The sequence below is a fragment of the Lampetra planeri genome, chromosome 8 (assembly GCF_965212315.1).
Source record: "Lampetra planeri chromosome 8, kcLamPlan1.2.h2, whole genome shotgun sequence".
Taxonomy (NCBI): Eukaryota; Metazoa; Chordata; class Hyperoartia; order Petromyzontiformes; family Petromyzontidae; genus Lampetra; species Lampetra planeri.
In genome coordinates this window covers 13,963,094-13,982,128 of record NC_136114.1, presented here as the reverse complement: position 1 = coordinate 13,982,128, position 19,035 = coordinate 13,963,094, and the positions used below count along the sequence as shown (strand labels likewise).

Sequence of the window (19,035 nt, the reverse complement as noted above, 5' to 3'; positions counted from 1 at the left end):
GGGCCCATGATGTAAATGTATATAATTACAGCCGTTTATAAATCCACTGCTGGATGAAGGCCTCATGTTATGTCAGTCATGAGTTTTTTTTACGTACTTCGCACTGGTTAGTGTGAGTTGATGGTGACAGTAAATTACCAAAAACAAAATTACCTTGACTGAGGAAAACGCTTTCATAAAATTGGCATCAAACACAGACATTGTAATATTAGCTGCAGACAAAAGGCTCATCCACAGTTGTGATATTACTTGTGGTTTATGACAACAAAATAAGATATTTACTAATTGAGGGTACCTACCTTAACATTAAATGAGACCCGACCAATGAATTGGAACTTAAGGCAACAGAAATCATTGAAAATCATAAATTCACAAGGAGGAACCATATTTGATTCAACCAAGGGCATCAAAACCACAAATACTCTTCGGTTGGCCAAAGATTCTCAAAATCGGTATCCCATGAATACCAATAACACAATCATTGGTTCTGCTACATATAAATTAACATTAGACGTAACAAAACATACAGCCTCATATTTGTAGCTTCATAAAAAAGGTTTTGGGTTAGATCGCGTAAATATAAATGTGTCGTTAAACCCGCCACAAGCCGACACAGCCGATTAGTTAGGTTTGTCACGTAAACAAAACATGCCAATTCTTTATTAGTTCAGCACACCGGTCAATTGATTAGAGCTGTTAAACTTAACCTGAATGGCATTCTGACCAGTTTTGAGGAGGCAAACCGCCTCCTAAATCTAGATTTCTACTTGGCCATGACCCCAATATAAACAAAAGAGACAGCGTCCATCAAAAAAAATCCACACCGATGCCTTTGAATGCACGCACACACCACCATCACCCACAACAAAAATGCTCTCTCATCCGCAGATGCTCATATCTTAGGCAAAAACTGTCAGATCTGAGGAGTGAGACTAAACATGTAAAAAAGTGCTACAATTGAATGGATGAAATTATTCAACAGAGTACTGAGTGCGATAAATAAATTTGGTATGAAAAAGGAAAGGAAACTGTCGGTTATTGCAGGAGTCATTGATAATGTGGCTAGTTTTTAGGATAAACTAAATCTGAGTGACATTTTGCACAGTACACAATAGAAATCTTGACTTGGACTGGTCACAAGGATGAACTTTACTCAAACTACAAACAGAAGAAGTTTACCAGAGTACTTGAACTTGTGGCAAATGCTATGTTGGACTGAAGATATGTACAAGAATAAAATAATATCAGAGGTACATCACATTCTCACAAACACAATTGCCGGGAGCTACAGAACACGTCTGCCAAACCAAGGACGTTCAATTGATTTTGATCATGTTGATGTTATATGCAAAACGAATTACTATTGGCCGAGACTATTTTAAAAATATATTGGAATTGACAGAAAATAATACAGTATTTTAACCGAGCTGACAGCTATATGCTGGGTGCAGCTTTGAAACGCATCATTAAACAATCAGGTGACAACCTTCATAAAAAAGTATTTACATTAATTTAAACCATAACAGCATCATTATACCATTACTAACCAATTAGTATGTAAACGTGTACCTTATATGAACATATTTAACATTTATTATAATCTAACAACCATCTAGTGCAAAGATGTATCTATGACTAATCAGTTTTACTACGTGGGTATATACTGTATCCACCTTTATATTTACCAGCGCTAACATTGATGGCATCACGTCCCCTATTTAAGGCCAAACGCTGGAGAACATTTAAACAATTATGACTACTGCCTGCTGATGCTGGTTCTAGCTACCCGCAAAACGTCGTACACATTTAAATGTTGTGAGATTTCTCCACAGCACACCGGTGTGCTGGATCAGTTATAAATTGACGCGCTTTTTCACATGGAAACTTTATTAATTGGCTATGTCGGGTAGAGGAGGATTTACGACACATTTTATTTCAGTGATCTGACTCAAAAGGTTCTATAATGAATCTTAAATTACGTATTATTGCAATGACCGTGTGAGTGAAATTACCACGGCTGGCTACGTACGGTGCAAAAGAAGGTCAACATACATACATACATAAAGGTGAAGGATATAGAAATAAGAGGTGGTCCGGTGGTGGCTTAGAGGTCAGAGTAACCGGGTTCAACTCTGGCGATTAAACAAATTTACTCAACTCTGTATAGCGAGTTGATGATGGTCTCAACCCGATCGATTGAATGCACAAAAATGCAACACATTGCATTTAAACTTGGGTCGATCAATCAATCAATATGACGACATATTAGCGTGGGGAGTGCAGCGCCCCCTAGCGCGTGAATAAGGAGTCACGGGAAGAGATCCTCAGTAGTGCTCTGACATTCACTCCTGCAAGCTGCAAATAAACATGTCTCATCGTGGAATGATAATTTGAACTTAGAGCGCACACAAATGTTCGCTCACTCTCGAAACGAGAGAAAACAGGAGGAACCGCATTGACAAGCGGGAAAGCAGCAGCAAGTTATGTTTGTCTTCTATTTATTAAAGTGTTATCGGCCTTTTGTAATAAATGTGTTTTCCTTATCACGTGCTGTTTTATCACCACGCCCGGCCGCCTTTGTCTCCCCAGTGGCGATGCTCACACAGCACACCGGTTACTCGTTTGAGGCTGAGTCGACCTAGGGGAGGCCCAGGACCGATTCAAATAATCGTCACAGGTGGTGGCCGTGAGCGGGAATCGAACTCGGGTCGCCGGGTTCGTAGCGCAGCGCGCTAACCACTACACTACAATGTGTTACGCTTCCACGTGCGCGGGTCACATGACAGATGTGACGTCACAGCTCACCTGCCTTGCAAAAAAATATGCATTATTGAGCCCCCCCCCCCAAAATACAAAAGTGTATTTTTATAATTTTTGCATGGTGTACAGTCTGGAAAGTACCCACATGGCAAATTTCAAGTTTGTTGCATGTCCGGAAGTACGCTAAACATCTTGAACAGATTTCGATTTAAAAATCTTGAACAGACACACACAATCACACATTTCCCTTTTTTATATATAGAGAAGAAGATTTGCTTCAGTGACTTGTTAACCTTTAATATACTCTGCACTCCTGACGTGTTTTTCTATTGTTGTAACGTTCTGACCCCGTGCCCCGACTGGACACGTCTGAAAAAAAAGTACTTTATAGCTCATCAGATTCCTCCAATATAAATACACAGTCAAGTATTCTGATTAGGTCACGAATAAACACCGTGACTGAACACCACCAACACCACCACCACAAGTGCATCGCACGCGTGAGACTCGGGTAACAATTGCGAACGAGATGCAATGCGCCCCCCCCCCCCCCAAAAAAAAAATACAAAAATATACACGCCGCATAACACGCTGCACAAAAAGCAACAACGCCCCAGTTTGGAGGAATTCCACTGGCGCGCTGTTCAACACAAAACTCCCGAGTAGAAACACAAGGAAGGGGGAGGGGGTGTGGTGGGGGGGTTGTGGGGTGGTGGTGGGGGCATGTGGGGGGTGGAGGGTTGTGGGGTGTTGAGTTTGTAGGGTGAGGGCTTGTGGGGTGGTGGTGGAGGGGATGTGGGATTGTTGGGGTTGTGGGATTGTGGGGGGGTTGTCGGGTTTGGGGGGGGGGTTGTGGGGGGGAATGTGGGGGGGTGGAGGGTTGTGGGGGGGTGGAGGGTTGTGGGGGTTGTAGGGTGGGGGGTTGTGGGGTGGCGGTGGGGGAGATGTGGGGGGGTGAAGGGTTGTGGGGTGGAGGGGTTTGGGGTGTTGTGGGGTGGGGGGGTTGGTTGGTGTGGGCGGAGATCCCAATTTTTTAAATCGCATTGTTATCACATTCCGACCAATCGGCGGCGCGCTTAGCGCGGCGGGGCCCCTAACGTGTCCGCGGCCGCCGACCAATCAGCGTCGCGTTTCTTCGCCCAGTGGCGGGTGACGTCACTATTCAAACCGCCCCGCATCGCAAGGCGCCTCCACCGCGCTCTCTCGCTCGCGTCGTTTGGTGATTTTTGTTGTTAAAACCGCGAACAAAATGATTTAATCGCATACCCTTCGCATCCCGAAGATTGTCATTTTCTATACATTGTAACGACGCAGCGCAAAGCCTCGGGTGAGTTGGGAGCGGTAGCGGCGGCGGTGGTGGGTGGGTGGGGGGGCATCTAGGCGAGGCGAGCGCCTCTCCGTGGGCCCTAGGCCGCGCGTCGCGCGGCCTCGGGCCCACGCTGTGCGCGGCGAGTTCTCGTCTCTCGTTCAGCTGTGACACACTCGTCATTTGTGCCCTTCACGCCGGGATTGCCTTGCATTGTCCCGAGCGCGACGCCCTCGGTGCGAGCGGTCGACTCGTGGACAAAGCGCGATGTATTGCCCCCCCCCCCCGCCAACACCACCAGAAGCGTCGATGGTCGGCCACGGTTTCGCCGCGTTAATAACAACGAAGGCGGCGGCGGCGTGTTTGTGCTCCGTGTTGAGGGCGCACAGCTAGCTGCCTCCTTTACGATTTCCTTCGCGAGTAGCGTTGAATTGACTCTGAACGTTTTACGTTCGGACTGCATTCTACTTTGTTGTTGTTGTTGATGATTGCGCACTGCGCTATGAACGCGCCCCTCGGGGTTACCATTCGTAGTCGCTGTTCGCGAGTGGTCGCTGTCACTTGGGGTACCCCCCCTCCCCTAACCAACCAACCCCACCACCTTCAACAACCGGCAGTGACCACTGCGGGTGAAGTATGGTCAAACAAAGAGCAACAACGCCTAGTTACGTTGATGTTTACATTCTTACGGGATATATTTCAATCGTGCTGCGGTGACACACTGCTATGTAAACTCGACCACATAAGTTCGATTCGCGAGCCACTCTGTATGTCAGTGGCGTATGATATCGGAAAGGGTTCTGGGCCTCGCTCCCCTTCACCAATTCGCAATGACTAGCTTTGTGAAGTAAGGTCAAACAACCCCTCGTCACGGACATGGTGTGTGGAAGCCTTCATTCAGAAACGAGAGCCATTCAGTGTCGAGTTTCCTGTTAGCAGTTGCATAAAACACCTTGACATTTATTTTCCTCTGAACGCAGCATTAAAATATCCGCCAATGGAAATGGATGTACGTGGAACTTATTTAGCACCATACATAGCCAACCCGTGCTATGCGGAGGTGCGTGGAAGGATAAACTGAACACAAAGCACAGATACCATAGGGAATAAATGTGTTCCCTATGGTGTTTTATGCAACTGGCACCTGGGGCTTATTGCGTAATTAGCGCCTCGCCCGTGCGGTGGCTGAATGTTGACAGTCTGGAATAAAAAGTTGCTTATAATTAAAAACTGCCAACAGCAGAATGTTGAAAATTGCTTGGAGCAATTTAATAGGCGAAATTGCATGCAGTGACTGTGATACGTGTTGTGTGCACGCGTAACCGGGTCTGTCGGGAGGGGGGGTAATTATTTCCGATACGGCACACCCTCGACGGCTGCAACATTGGTAAAATGTCCGTGCTGTTGTTGTACATTTACCTGGTTATAGTTGTCGGCAGGAGAGAAAGGCCAAAATTCCACTGCGGGTTGAAGTGATCCTTGGATGCAGCCATGGCGGACGACAGTGAGTGGATGAAATTGCCAGTTGACCAACGATGCGAACACAAGGTGGGTGGACACTTTGCACATGTGCAACACTTTGGTCAGTCCACTGCTGGATATGGATCTTGGGGGTTAGTTCATCAACCAGGCTGGGCAGCATCTACCTGGGAGCATAGTGCATAATAAGTGGTGGGTAGCAGAGGGTAGTTTAACTCTATCATGTTAATTTTGCCCACTACGTAGCCTGTAGCACGATATATGGTGGTCTCCCATACAAGAACTGGTCCTGGTTGAACTCGCCCTGGTTTTAAAGATCTGACATTGAGGATATTCTGGGTGATTTGGTCATCGTCTCGACACGTAATGAGATGGACTTTTCCTTTTAGATGTTTTGTTAACACCCGGTGGTGTATTGTGTAAAGAAATGGTTGAGAATGAAAGCTATTAGAATGGCTAAAACTTATACCTGGGTAGCCCTTGATTTTTAAAAGGTCTTGCAAATTAGTTAATTAGCTTAATTGGCTTTCACCTCTTTTATTAGTAATGTTCACTTACAGCTGTAACTCGTGACATGAATTTTGTATTGTTTTTATTAGAACACGTCTCAAACAACAGAATTAATTGGGCCTCCTGTAAGAATGCCCACGTGTTTCCCAACTTGTAATCACGGGGGCATTTGCATTCACCCCACGTTGCGTCAGTTTCCTTTATGGCTTTTAAGTGGTGTGCGTAAAGGGACTATATTACAATTGCTGCCTTGTAAATGAAACTATCTGCATTTAATAAACTGTAAAAGTTAATGTGCATGTCGGCAGAACGAGTACTTTCACATGTAAAATAGGTATGCAGAATGCATCATCTGTTTTTCCGAAGTAGTTAATTTTCTCTTGATAGTGTTATTAATACATCATTACATAATCATTCCATCAGCATCAATCATGGTCTGTCCACTGTTGGATAAAGGCTTCCCCATTCTGTCGCGTTCTCTCGCATTTTTGCAATGCCACAATCCATCTCGCTCCAGCACATGACTTACTCATTACTATCTCTGTCGGTCTTGCCCTCGGGTCTATTTTGTCATTCAGTCACCAGTCTCAAACATTGGCCTTCATCCCTTTCAGTGATGTGTCATGCCCAAGCCCAGTTTCCTAAATATGATGCAGTTATTTTACTGATCCATGTGCTCCTGTTTCTGTCTCTTGGTGTATGTATGTTGAACTTCTTTCGCACTGTGCGTGTCTAACTGTGCTAATCGGATGTGTAATTTCAAGCATGGACCACTCCATGCTTTTTGCGCACTTTTCACATTTTGTTATGCTTCCTTTGTAATTTGTATAAAATAATCACTGTGGCATATTGTACATGGAAGAGTTACTGTCTTTGTTCCATTTTGTTTCATTTCTGTTTTTAGGTTTGGAAAGCGAGGCTAAATGGCTACGAAGAAGCACTCAAGATATTCCAGAAATTGGATGAGAAGAGTCCAGAGTTTTCTAAATATTTGGGCTTAATCAAAAAGTTTGTCACCGACAGCAATGCTGTTGCACAACTCAAGGGCCTGGAGGCAGGCCTGGTTTTTGTGGAAAATGCCAATGTAGCTGGGAAGTAAGTTTTTCACATTCTGTTATTGACATTCCACTATCAATATGCAGCACCAAACCTGCTGAAATTTGCTTCATGTCCGTGCATTGGCTTTCAGTTTGAAGTACTGAACTTTCTGATTTTTTGTACATTTTTCCAGGACTAGTGGAGAAGTTGTCGCAGGTATCGTGAACAAGGTGTTTAACCAGCCCAAGGCACGTGCCAAAGAATTGGGAATGGATATCTGCCTCATGTACATTGAGATTGACAAGCCAGACCCAGTGCAAGAGGAAATGATCAAGGGATTGGACAACAAAAATCCCAAAATTGTTGTAACTTGCATTGAAACGTTCAGGAAAGCACTTTGGTAATTTGCATTTGACAACCATTGTCTGCACAGTTCATGCGGTAGATAGTCAAAACATATATACTCGAATTATTTTTTGTTCCTAATTGTGTTTCTGTTTTCATATCTTGTGTGTCTCCCCCAGTGAGTTTGGTTCCAAAATTGTGCAATTGAAGCCAATCGTAAAACTTTTGCCAAAATTATTTGAATCGCGGGACAAGCCAGTGAGGGATGAGGCAAAGTCGCTGGCCGTGGAGATTTACAGGTGGATTCGTGATGCGTTGCGAGCACCACTCAAGAATATTAACCCCCTGCAGGTGAGAAGCAGTGGATTATCTTGACTTGTTAAATGCACTGTCAGCAGCATTGTTTTGCAACATTGTTGGGTGCATGTCCAGACAAGCATAATTCTAAGATACAAATGCCTTTAAAATGTTGATGCTGTGGTATATTACTGGACATTTTAGCCAATTATTACTATTCCAAGCCAGGAACAGTGAATCCCATTCGGATTATCTGAGAATTTAACTTGAAAATTATTCATCGAAGAAGTTATACAGAGGACAATTCTTAGGAAAGAAATGTTCCGATAGAAATCGCACAACTTTTGTAAATTAACTTACGGTTATAGTGTTTAAACAATGATATAAAGTTGCATATTTTAATTTGGACAGTCTTTGAGTTGTCAAATATCAGAATTTTGTGAGTAACATTGCTCTGTCTTTTATTGTGAATACAGTACCTCATAACATCTCTTCAAATTATTGATTAAGTTACATATAGTTATGACTGTGTAATGGATTATCTTATTTTCCTAATATTTTCAGACTCGGCAGTTTCCCATGGGAATGCCACCCTTGATACTGACTTTTTGCAATTTAACATTGTGGAAACCACACATTTCTCAAAAAATCTGTGCTCTTGTATCGTTTGGTTTCTATGTACTGTAGGCGTGTAGTGGCTGCTCATGTACACTTATTTAAATTGAAGTATTAAGTAACAATACAGATCAAGCCATAATATCTACCAGATGTTTTGACATTTAAGCTGTGATGTCACATCCCATATGTGTAATGATGTCTGGTGACAATGCAACTTACATATGCCGTCAATAGTGGTGGTTGTTGCAGGGTATTTGATCTTTGTGCCTGTTCTTTGCAACTGATATAAATAAAAAATCAAGTATAATTAGAATATTCAAACCTTTGGAGTAAGAGCTTGCTGTTTGTTTACAGCTCAAAGAACTCGAGGATGAATGGGAAAAGATGCCCAACACTCCTGCCAAGCAGACCCGGTTCATGCGCTCTCAGCAGGACCTCAGGATGAAATTTGAGCAACAGAAGACCGACAATGGAGACGTCGACGCTGGTGCGTGTAGTTTTTATTCTCGTTTAAATCGTGTGTTTTTACGTACGACACGTGAACGGATAACCCAGAGTTTCCTTTTAATTAAGTGAGGTGTTTTGAAATTGGAGCGGTTACTTGAGCTCGAGACATTTCATCGGCAGGCCATGAGGACGAAGTTGACGCTGCACCGGCTCTCGATCCGTACGATCTTTTGGAGCCCATGGAGATCATCTCCAAACTTCCGAAGGACTTCTATGACAAAGTGGTTCGTAAACCCCAAAACATCCCATAATTCACCCCATGTTTTTAAATGAAGTTTGAGTTGTTGGTTTTGACGCTTATTTTCTGTGCTTTGTGGTCTGTGTAGGAAGCTAAGAAGTGGCAAGAGCGCAAGGAGGCCCTGGAAGCATTGGAGGTGCTGTTGAAGCACCCAAAGCTCGAGCCTGGGGACTATGGTGATGTGGTCAGGGTTTTAAAAAAGGTACTTTTTAAATCATTAGACCTCCTTTTGGCGTCCTCTGGTCTAGCACCAATTGAGACGAGGCTCAAAAGAAAGCCGTCTCTGGTGCGGACCAATCAGTTTCAAGGACAATGCAGATATTATCAGTGTTTTTTGTTTGCATTTTGACCACACGTATTGTGGTTAATGCACACATGATTCCTTGTAAAAAGGTTTCAATTTTGTTGCCAGAAAAAAGGGGAAAACCCCTATTGTACTTTTTAAAGTTAGGTTATGAAAACATGGATGTAAGTTTTAAAATGTAGAAAAACTAAATTTGATTGTGGTATGTAATAGTTGTGGTGTTTTATTTTTTGTCAAACATTAACCCTCCAATTTTAACTACTTGTGTACAGGTTATTGGAAAGGACTCGAATGTTATGCTCGTTTCACTGGCAGCCAAGTGTTTGAGCTGCCTGGCCGCTGGGCTCCGGAAAAAGTTTCACACTTACGCTCCTCATGTAAGTCACTTTGTTTGAGGCAAAGTTATTACACGTAGAAGTATTTAATGAATTACGTTCAGCCTAGGCAGCCTTTAACTGAATTTCAAGTGTAAGGTTCCTTTCATTGAGCGTGTGATCCCATGTCTGCACAGGTTATGTCTACACTGCTTGAGAAGTTCAAAGAAAAAAAGCCCGCAGTTGTACAAGCACTTCAAGAAGCTATAGATGCAGTCTTTCTTACGGTAAGCGCTTAACGCTTGCAAAGAATTACCCGTGCACGGATGACCTCCTTCGTGCATGTTGGCGAATGCAACACTTGTTTAAGAATTGGAGGGGTGGGGGACAGGAGAAGGTAAAGTATTCAGAGATTCAAATGTTGACAACTTTTCTTGTACAGACGACGCTGCAAGTGGTGAGTGAGGATGTGCTGGCCGTGCTGGACAACAAGAATCCAAGCATCAAGCAGCAGGCCTCCCTGTTTTTGGCTCGGAGCTTCCGCCACTGCACCACCACCACCCTGCCCAAGTCGCTGCTCAAGCCATTCTGCGTCGCTCTGCTCAAAGTTGGTCCCGATTTACGGAGGATGTTTCATTTGTGTGGTGTGCAGTTGAAATAAAATTAAGCAGATAAATGTATGCGTGACCTTTGTTGGTTTTGACGAGCATGTATTGGGACAAGAATTGGGGTGGAAAACATAGTATGTAGACTACAAAAATGTCGGTGCAAGAAAGTCAACTATATACTAAAATAATATTGCATTTCTGCTTAAAGTTTGTATTTGGTCTATAGTCTAGCTCGTTAAAAAGTTGAAAATCTATAATAATTTTGAAAGCATATTATTAACAAGTGATTTTCATACATTTACTCTGTGTCCTCACAGCAAACAAATGACTCTGCACCAGAAGTAAGAGATGCTGCCTATGAGGCCCTAGCCACTGCCCTCAAGGTGGTTGGGGAGAAGGCGGTCAACCCTTACCTGGATGAGGTGGACAAGCTGAAACTCGAAAAGGTGATTACGTGAATCTTTTCTGCAAGCGTTGTTCCCTGATCTCTTGTGGCACCTGCGTTCCTCTTGACACAGTTAGATCTCACCATCATTGTCCCGTGCTCTCCGTTAACAGATCAAGGAATGCGCCGAGAAAGTCGAACTGGCGCAGGGTGGCAAGAAGGTGGGCGGCACAGCCACTGCTTCTAAGTCGGCGAACCCTTCGGCCAAAGCTGGGGCAACGGCGTCGACAGAAACAGCCCGATCGACCACATCGAGCAGGCCCTCGGGACCGCCCAAAAAGGTGGCTGCGGCTGGTGTCAAGGTCAGTACTGGTGCGGACTGGTGGAGACATTCAGAACACAATATTGGCACATCTTATTGTATATGTTTGTGTTAAAATATAAAATTAAGAAAAAACTTGTCATCTTGTACAGTGATCAAAAATCACGTAATGTAAAGTATCAAATATATTTTAACATCTACTTTCATCAACTACAGCATTGATCCATTTTGTAATGTTATATGATAAAAAAAAAACATTAACTATTCTAAAGCAAAGTATTTCTGCTAATTGCTAAGTGTTCGTGTAAATAAATTGGGACTGAATTCCTTATTTAGTTATTTTGTCTACTTGTCTCCTTTTAACCAGTGCACATTGTTGCCTGTTGAGTTACTTTAGTTTTATTAGGGACCGTTTGTGTGCAGATTTTTTTGCAAGGAGCATGCATTTATAGATTATTTAATTTGTGGCTCAAGGCGGTTTTAAGAGAGGTGGCTTTTGTTGAGACTGCACGGCACGTTGTGGCGAATGCTGGCTGAACGTTACGCGTGGGTTTTGCAGCCAGGTGGTCCGCCAAGAAAACCTGCGGCGGGTGGTAAGGCTGCAGCTGCCAAGGGCAAGAAGGGGGCAGAAAAACAAGACGAGGTTGAGCATGAGCTTTCGGTAAGAGCACAGTGCATTACAGTTTGTATAAGTACGTCGGTACCGCCACAGCATTTGCAATTGTTTTGCTGCTCACATTGCGAAACCACGTATATCTTTGTCGGTGATAAATACATTTTTTACTCGTTTTTATAGAACTAACGTTTTCATGATCCCCCGGTGTTTGTGCAGTTTTGCATTGAGCTGTTGAATCAGCTTGTCGTGCATGCAGTTTCTGATTGTGCTTTTGTGAGTGCTCCATGGTGGGTGGGTTTGATGGCTGCGTTTGCCCACAGACGGAGGTGTGCGAGGAGAAAGCTGCTGCAGTGCTGCCACCCTCCTGCCTGCAGCAGTTGGACAGCAGCAACTGGAAGGAGAGGCTCGCCAGCATGGAGGAGTTCCAGAAGGTTTGTGACCACGTTAACGACGCTGGCGTGTGCTGCAGCAGCTTGTGTGTCAAGTGGCAGGTGTCACCTGCGGATTTGATTGACACCTTTGTTAACCCAGTTTCATGTGCACAGGCTGTAGAGACGATGGGGAAAGATGAAATGCCGTGCCAAGCTCTCATCAGAATGTTGGCCAAGAAACCGGGCTGGAAGGAAACCAACTTCCAAGTAAGGGTTACCTGCTGCTTGTGTTTTGCAACGAGCTTAGCTAAACATGTCACATTTTTTTAAGTTGTGAGGTACATGGAAATCTGTAAAGCACTTATGGTTAAAACTCGTTAGAAAATGAAATATTGACGTGAGTGTTTGAACACACGTGGCAGGTGATGCAGCTGAAGCTGCAGATTGTGGCACTGGTGGCACAGAAGGGTAATTTCTCCAAGACATCGGCCCGCATCGCCCTGGAGGGCCTTGTTGACAAGATCGGCGATGTGAAGTGTGGAAACTTTGCCAAGGATGCCCTGACTGCCGTCTCGGAAGCCTGCAATTTGCCGTGGACTGCAGAGGAGGTGCATCAGCAGTGAATGCACAATCGTTTTTAGTTTATTTTCTTTTCCATTATGCGGTTGTGATTGGAGCTGTTACTGAATTATAGGTCTGCTTAATTTAACTAAGTATCTATGACCTCCTTTCAGATTGTTGCAATGGCATTTGGTCAAAAAAATCCGAAGAATCAATCGGAGACGTTGACCTGGCTTGCGAATGCTATAAAAGAGTTTGGGTTCGCTGGGTGAGTATCATCTCTCCTCTCTTACAGCAGTGCGTTCTTATCTGTGGTCCGCAAGGCAGTGATCCACTGACCTGTTGCATCTCCGATTAGCACCTCTGATTAGCATGGTTGGTTACCTATGGTGCAACTATATATTTTTACCAAACGACATTTTTAACTACATGGTTGTTCCATGACTTTTGAAGGTTGACATATGTCTGCAGGTCCAAAAATGTTTATAACTACAGCTCTACGGCATGCGCATTTGGTGATTTAGTATCTTAAGCCGTACTGAAATGTTCAAGTTGTAAATAAACTTTTTTTTTTGCTGTTGGCAGGGTGAACGTAAGGGCTTTCATTAGTCACGTGAAGACTGCGCTGTCGGCAACTAATCCGGTCAGTGAGTGATGGAGATTAGACGCTTGCCTTGTTCAATACTTTTAAGCGCTCACAATCGAGTTTCTGCTCGTGGTGACTGGTCTCAAGATATCGGCTTGTTTTGCTGTGTTTTTTCTGTCGCGCAGGCTGTGCGAACCTCAGCCATCGCTATTCTGGGCGTGATGTACCTCTACATGGGGCCGCCACTTCGCATGTTTTTTGAAGACGAGAAGCCGGCATTGCTGAACCAGATAGACGCCGAGTTTGAAAAGGTACCATTCTTCCCAGTCTTCCATGGTAGTGTTTGTTTGGTTTGTTCTTTTACAGACCTTCAAATGTGTAAAACACACAGCCTGTTTTTTGTAACTTCTCGAAAGCTGTTTTTTATTCGCTCCACTTTTAATCACCACTCGATATAACAGCCTCACGATCGGCTGCTCCGTGGGTCACTTCACTTCTCAAAATGAACGTAATGTTTTTGTGTGTGTTGGATTTAATGCTGTGGTGCAATGACCCTTTCTCTACCACTGCCTTCCGCGACATTTGTTTTGCATAGACAAAGGGACAGACTCCGCCTGCCCCCTTCAGAGGACAAAGTAAGCGTGGGGAGGACGCTTCCGAGGATGCGGATGGGGAGACGGAAGAGGATTGCGTTATGGTGAACGTGCAAGATTTTGTGACGCGGATAGATATATGGTAAAGTATGCATGCTGCTGTTGTTCCTTTTGTATTTCCTCGCGCAAGTTATGATACGTAGAACCTAAGACGTGTTATTTTATAGGCACGTGACTTAGGGTGCCACTCAAAGTTCAGGTTTGTTGTTTTGAAGTTCACGCACCTCCTGGTTTTATTCATTTTCCTGTTAAACTGAACCACAGCAAGTTTAAAAACAGCTCTGCAATATTTACTGGCTGTTCAAAGGAGTTGAAATAAGTATAACCCGTAAAAACAAAGTTTTTCACTATAAATCCTTTATATGCGTGGTGGCTAGAGTCCTCTCGTCCTCTGGCTTGAGATGGCTGCCACCTATGGGTCAGATGATTGCATTGCACCATTAAGCAATTGGTAATTAAATATAATATTTTTGTCCTAAAAAGTGTAAAATTTTGGAAAAATTATTTCACGAACATTAATTGTCACGCACAACGAGTCTGTGTACAAAATGTCAGCTCGATTGGATCACGGGAAGTGGGTTAAAAAACGACCGAAAGATTTGCACGGTCCTATGCAAGCAAGCAAGCAAACTTAATATAAAGGATTTAAAAAGGCATTGCATTCAATACATAGAGTCATAGAGTATAGGGATACATGTGGAGAAGAGAAGTGGATCTTGAGCATCCTGCGAATATTAACAGATTAGAAATACATTTTCAGACTCTTACTAAAGTATACTCGTATACTTTTTAGACTCTCTCATACTCTTATACTAACACATTTGGGAGCGCGCGATCCAAGAAAGCTGGCGCTTTACTTTTCCATGTGCATATTGAGTGGCACACAAATGTAACCATTCTCCTCCCCCCTAATGATGTCTAATGAATTGCTGTGATTGTGTTTTAGGAATTGATCCTTTTTAAAATATATTTTTTACAGTCTTGTACAGTCACCTTTATCATGTATGTCACGCTAGCTTACATGTGTATCATTTTAATATATCCATTGATTTCCTCAGACATTTGATGTGTGGTATTGTGAGTGGTATTTCATGATTGTAATGAATATATTAATAACATCACACGCCTAGTTATTTAATGTTGGCTTTTTTGCCTAATGCATGTATTGTCAATCTTTTGGTTTTTTTTTCAGCAACAAAATAACACCAGACCTCGTTACCAAACTTGGGGACAAAAACTGGAAGATCAGGAAAGAAGGCCTGGACGAAGTCGTTGCCATTTTAAACGAAGCCAAGTTCATCACTGCCAACATTGGGGACCTGCCGGGCGCCCTGAAGAGCCGTCTCAATGATTCCAATAAGATTCTGGCAAGTCCAATGCAAAATCAAACCGTGTCATGCTTGATTACATTCGTAAAATTTCCACCGTTTTTATTTCCGACTGCATTCTTAATTGTTATTCTACGAGTGTGTGTGTGCCGGTGCGGTAGTGTAGCGGTTAGCGCGCTGCGCTACGAACCCGGAGAACCGGAGTTCGATTCCCGCTCATGGCCAAACACCAGTTATGATCATCTGAACCGGTTTTGGGCCTTTCCTAGATTGGCACGGCCTCAAATGAGTACCTGGTTTGGTGTGTAAACATCGCCACTGGGGAGACAAAGGCGGCTGGGGGTGGTGCTGTCTACCCCCCCACCCCCTCGTGTGCCAGCCTTCATAGGTGCTACTCGCTAACAGCACTTGTCCCAAACAGTCTGTTAAGGCTATATGGGGAATCTTTCTTTTGTGTGTCCGTGCACTGGAGTGTAGATGCAACAGGCGCTCGGCATTCTGCAGCAGGTTGCCACAGCAATGGGGCCAAATGTGAAGCAGCACGTGAGGTCGCTGGGATTCCCCATCATCGCCACCCTTGGGGATTCCAAGGTACCCGCTTTACGCACGGCTTAATTACGTAAAGCCGTGTGAAATCTCGCGTGATGACGGCGGTGAGCGCAGAGTATCCCGTTATTGCAGGGCATATCTGGGGGGGTGGGTTGAAGGGAAAAGCCGAATATTTTTCAGCGTGATTTCTAACGTTCGTGCGGTTTCTAACATTTGCGTGCTCTCTAATAATTTTTCGGGCAGAACACGGTGAGAGCGGCAGCTCTCGCTACCCTGAACACGTGGGTGGAGCAGACAGGCATGAAGGATTGGTTGGAGGGAGAAGACCTATCCGAAGAGCTCAAAAAGGAAAATCCTTTCCTGCGGCAGGAGGTGCGCTTTGCATTCACCTTGTTCACGTTTAGGTCTTCGTACTGTATTTCTATAACCAAGTTACCCACATGGTTGAGCCTGGATTATGATTGGATGGCCGACCACGTTAACAAGCATTATAGGCTGCAGGGTTGTGCTGCCTTGTGGATAGGGGGTGGCAGTATAGCAAGATCCATAGTTGTGCTGTACTTCTGTGCTCCCATTAATGTTCTTCCCACCTTTACCAACCTGCACTCACCAGCGAGGTGTATGGTTCAATAACGCCAACGCATGGGGAGGCCTTCATCCAGCTGAATATTAACAAGAGGGCTGTTCAGATGTACTTTCATCTTACGAACATTTTATATGGTTATGAACACGTTTTACCATTCGTCATTCACAAAAAGTGCATTATATAACTATGTTGATTTTTACAAAGTTCTCTAATGACCGTAGAGACGTTCACGAGGATGCTGACAAAAATGGTCAACTTAAGTGTTTGTTTGTTTGCCTGAATGTGTGTGCATTTTTGCTGCCTACCACCGCCGCCACCATGTAGCTGCTGGGCTGGCTCGCGGAGAAGCTTCCGGATCTCCGCACGGTGCCGGCCGACCTGGCCTTGTGTGTGCCGTATCTGTACGCCTGCATCGAGGACCGCAGTGGGGACGTGCGCAAGAAGGCACAGGATGCCGTCATTCCCTTCATGATACACCTGGGCTACGAAAAGATGACCAAGGCCACCGGGAAGTTGAAGGTGTGGAGGAAACCTTGATATTGTTTCATGAAGTCGCGTGGCAGATCTCTGCTAATCCCAGGTCTCGAGGCTTTGGTCGATGGGTGACCGAGCTTTTTCCCCGTGTAACCCCCAGGGTTTTGAACGCTCTTCCACAAGATATCAGGATCTCTCCGAGTCTGGATTTTTATAACGCGTCTTAAAACCCATTTACACGCTTCCGCTTGTTAAACTTTTAGTTAATTTAGTGAATGGATTCTTAAAATGTATAAATAATTATTTTCATGCTGAGCGTGTGCTGCTGCTGTGTCCTGTACAGCGCTTTAAGAGCCTTGATGAAAATCACTATATAAATGGAGTTATTATTATTGTAGTTGATAGTAGTCTTCTGTCGTGTGGCTCCTCTAGATGCAGAGCAACAACTACAGTTTCACATTCAGGTTGTCTCAAGCTAGATAACCGCGTCAGGAGCAGCGGTGTGTATCTGTACTAGGTGATGGTATATGGCTGGCACGACAGGTCAGAAGAGGTGTTCTCTTACGATGCTCTTGTTTTTACCCATTTTGATCTCTCGCAGAATAGTGCAAACTTTTGCGTTAGAGAGTGGTCCAGAGAAGCGCATATTACAGATGTACCTCGTAACTTCGAGTGACCTGGTCCGCAGAGAAAAAGGACAGAGAAGTCCCATCCACTCTTCCATATTCGACCAAAATTAAGTCCAGAACCAAATAGTTTTTTTTGCCGTCATTGGTGGCCATCAACTCGGTTCACTTAATGAGTCAACGATGTGTATTCCATAATAGTTTTTTTTTGGGAGATCGCGTGAATATAAATGTGTCGTTAAACCCGCCACCACCCGACACAGCTAATTGGTAAGCTTTGTTACATAAACAGAACATGTCAATTTGTATCTAGCTCAGCACACGTGCATTCGAACCGAGGATCTCGGTAGTACTCGCTCATTGCTCTGACCTCTGTGCCAACTGGCCACCTCGAAAATTGTTAATCTTTTACAACACACTTGAGAGCAACTTGCTATTGTCCTACATGGCTACATTTATTAGATTATATCTAACTCTCCCCTGTGCTTGTATAATAGTGAGGCAGTAAAACAGTACGCAAAGAAAATCTCGAGATTAGAATTTAAAGTAATGATTTGCTTAGTGAGTCGGTTGCATGACATTTACATAAATGTTGTGTTGTCATTCAAGGCTTCATCAAAGGACCCAGTGATGGCTGTTTTGGATAAGTGTCGGCCAAATGTTCCTGCCAAACCTGCTGCAAAAGCAACGGCTAAATCAGCGGGGGCCTCGGCATCCGCAAGCGCAGCGCCTGCCAAATCGGGTATTGCTGCATTTTATTAATTTGGTAAAGAGATGCATGTATTTCATTAGACCTCCTTTACCAGTACCAACATATAATAATAGGGTTTTTGATGTAGATGTTTACCCCGAGCCCTCATTACTTTGATAGTGCATTGTCTTTGAGCTGTACGCCTTTTGGCGTCATCTGGTCTAGCACCAATTGAGACGAGGCTCAAAAGAAAGCTGTCTCTGGTGTGGACCAATCAGTTTCAAGGACAATGCATATATTATCAGTGTTTTTTGTTTGCATTTTGACTGCAAGTATTGTGGTTAATGCAGACATGAATCCTTGTAAAAAGGTTTCAGTTTTGTTGCCAGAAAAAAGGGGAAAACCCTATTATTAGATGCATATATAGTTTAAGAATTGTTGCTGCTGCTTTTGTTATTATTCTTTGGTTCTTTCGGTCTACGCTATAGACTGCCAGTACACTCACCAAACTTAATAACCAGGCTACAGTCTACATTAATGGGTTTTATTTTTATTCACTTTATTTTTATGATTATTTTTGTATATACGTGACTTTACTGAAAGAACCAAAGAATATGAATTCCTGCAGTCAGGAAAGTTTTAAGTAAACGGTTTTTGTTATTATTTGTATCGAATCGGAGATTTTTGTTTCCCTAGGTTCTTCGAGACCACAGAGTGCACCCGTGCCTGCGGAGGACGCTAGCTCTGTGGGAGATACCAAACGACCAAAAACTGCCGGACCAGCCGCCAAGGGAAAGGTGCATTAAAACTCTCTTACTTCGATGATAATATTTTGTGTCTACACCTATGCAAGAGGAGATTGCCACAGTTTGGTGGAAAGTGTTTGTCCGTGTTTTATGTGTGTGTGTTTGGTGTTGAACGTGCACGCTTTCAAAACTACAATTTATTGACTATATTCGCCAG

General features: G+C 43.8%; 1 protein-coding gene across 1 annotated transcript in view; it reads left to right on the top strand.

Annotated features, from left to right (window-relative positions):
• Window positions 1-3,908: 3,908 nt before the first annotated feature.
• Window positions 3,909-19,035, top strand: part of LOC144720379 (cytoskeleton-associated protein 5-like) — a 29,828-nt gene continuing 14,701 nt past the window's right edge. Inside the window, exons 1-27 of the mRNA XM_078597119.1 lie at window positions 3,909-4,087; window positions 5,496-5,614; window positions 6,960-7,150; window positions 7,287-7,493; window positions 7,618-7,789; window positions 8,708-8,840; window positions 8,981-9,084; window positions 9,187-9,300; window positions 9,675-9,779; window positions 9,914-10,003; window positions 10,159-10,323; window positions 10,642-10,770; window positions 10,883-11,071; window positions 11,591-11,692; window positions 11,968-12,078; window positions 12,193-12,285; window positions 12,441-12,626; window positions 12,753-12,847; window positions 13,165-13,222; window positions 13,351-13,476; window positions 13,761-13,900; window positions 15,011-15,185; window positions 15,624-15,737; window positions 15,939-16,067; window positions 16,606-16,800; window positions 17,991-18,123; window positions 18,769-18,869. Coding sequence (XP_078453245.1) covers window positions 5,558-5,614; window positions 6,960-7,150; window positions 7,287-7,493; window positions 7,618-7,789; window positions 8,708-8,840; window positions 8,981-9,084; window positions 9,187-9,300; window positions 9,675-9,779; window positions 9,914-10,003; window positions 10,159-10,323; window positions 10,642-10,770; window positions 10,883-11,071; window positions 11,591-11,692; window positions 11,968-12,078; window positions 12,193-12,285; window positions 12,441-12,626; window positions 12,753-12,847; window positions 13,165-13,222; window positions 13,351-13,476; window positions 13,761-13,900; window positions 15,011-15,185; window positions 15,624-15,737; window positions 15,939-16,067; window positions 16,606-16,800; window positions 17,991-18,123; window positions 18,769-18,869 — 3,414 coding nt within the window. The 5' untranslated portion in view covers window positions 3,909-4,087; window positions 5,496-5,557. The remainder of the gene's footprint in view (window positions 4,088-5,495; window positions 5,615-6,959; window positions 7,151-7,286; window positions 7,494-7,617; window positions 7,790-8,707; window positions 8,841-8,980; window positions 9,085-9,186; window positions 9,301-9,674; window positions 9,780-9,913; window positions 10,004-10,158; window positions 10,324-10,641; window positions 10,771-10,882; window positions 11,072-11,590; window positions 11,693-11,967; window positions 12,079-12,192; window positions 12,286-12,440; window positions 12,627-12,752; window positions 12,848-13,164; window positions 13,223-13,350; window positions 13,477-13,760; window positions 13,901-15,010; window positions 15,186-15,623; window positions 15,738-15,938; window positions 16,068-16,605; window positions 16,801-17,990; window positions 18,124-18,768; window positions 18,870-19,035) is intronic.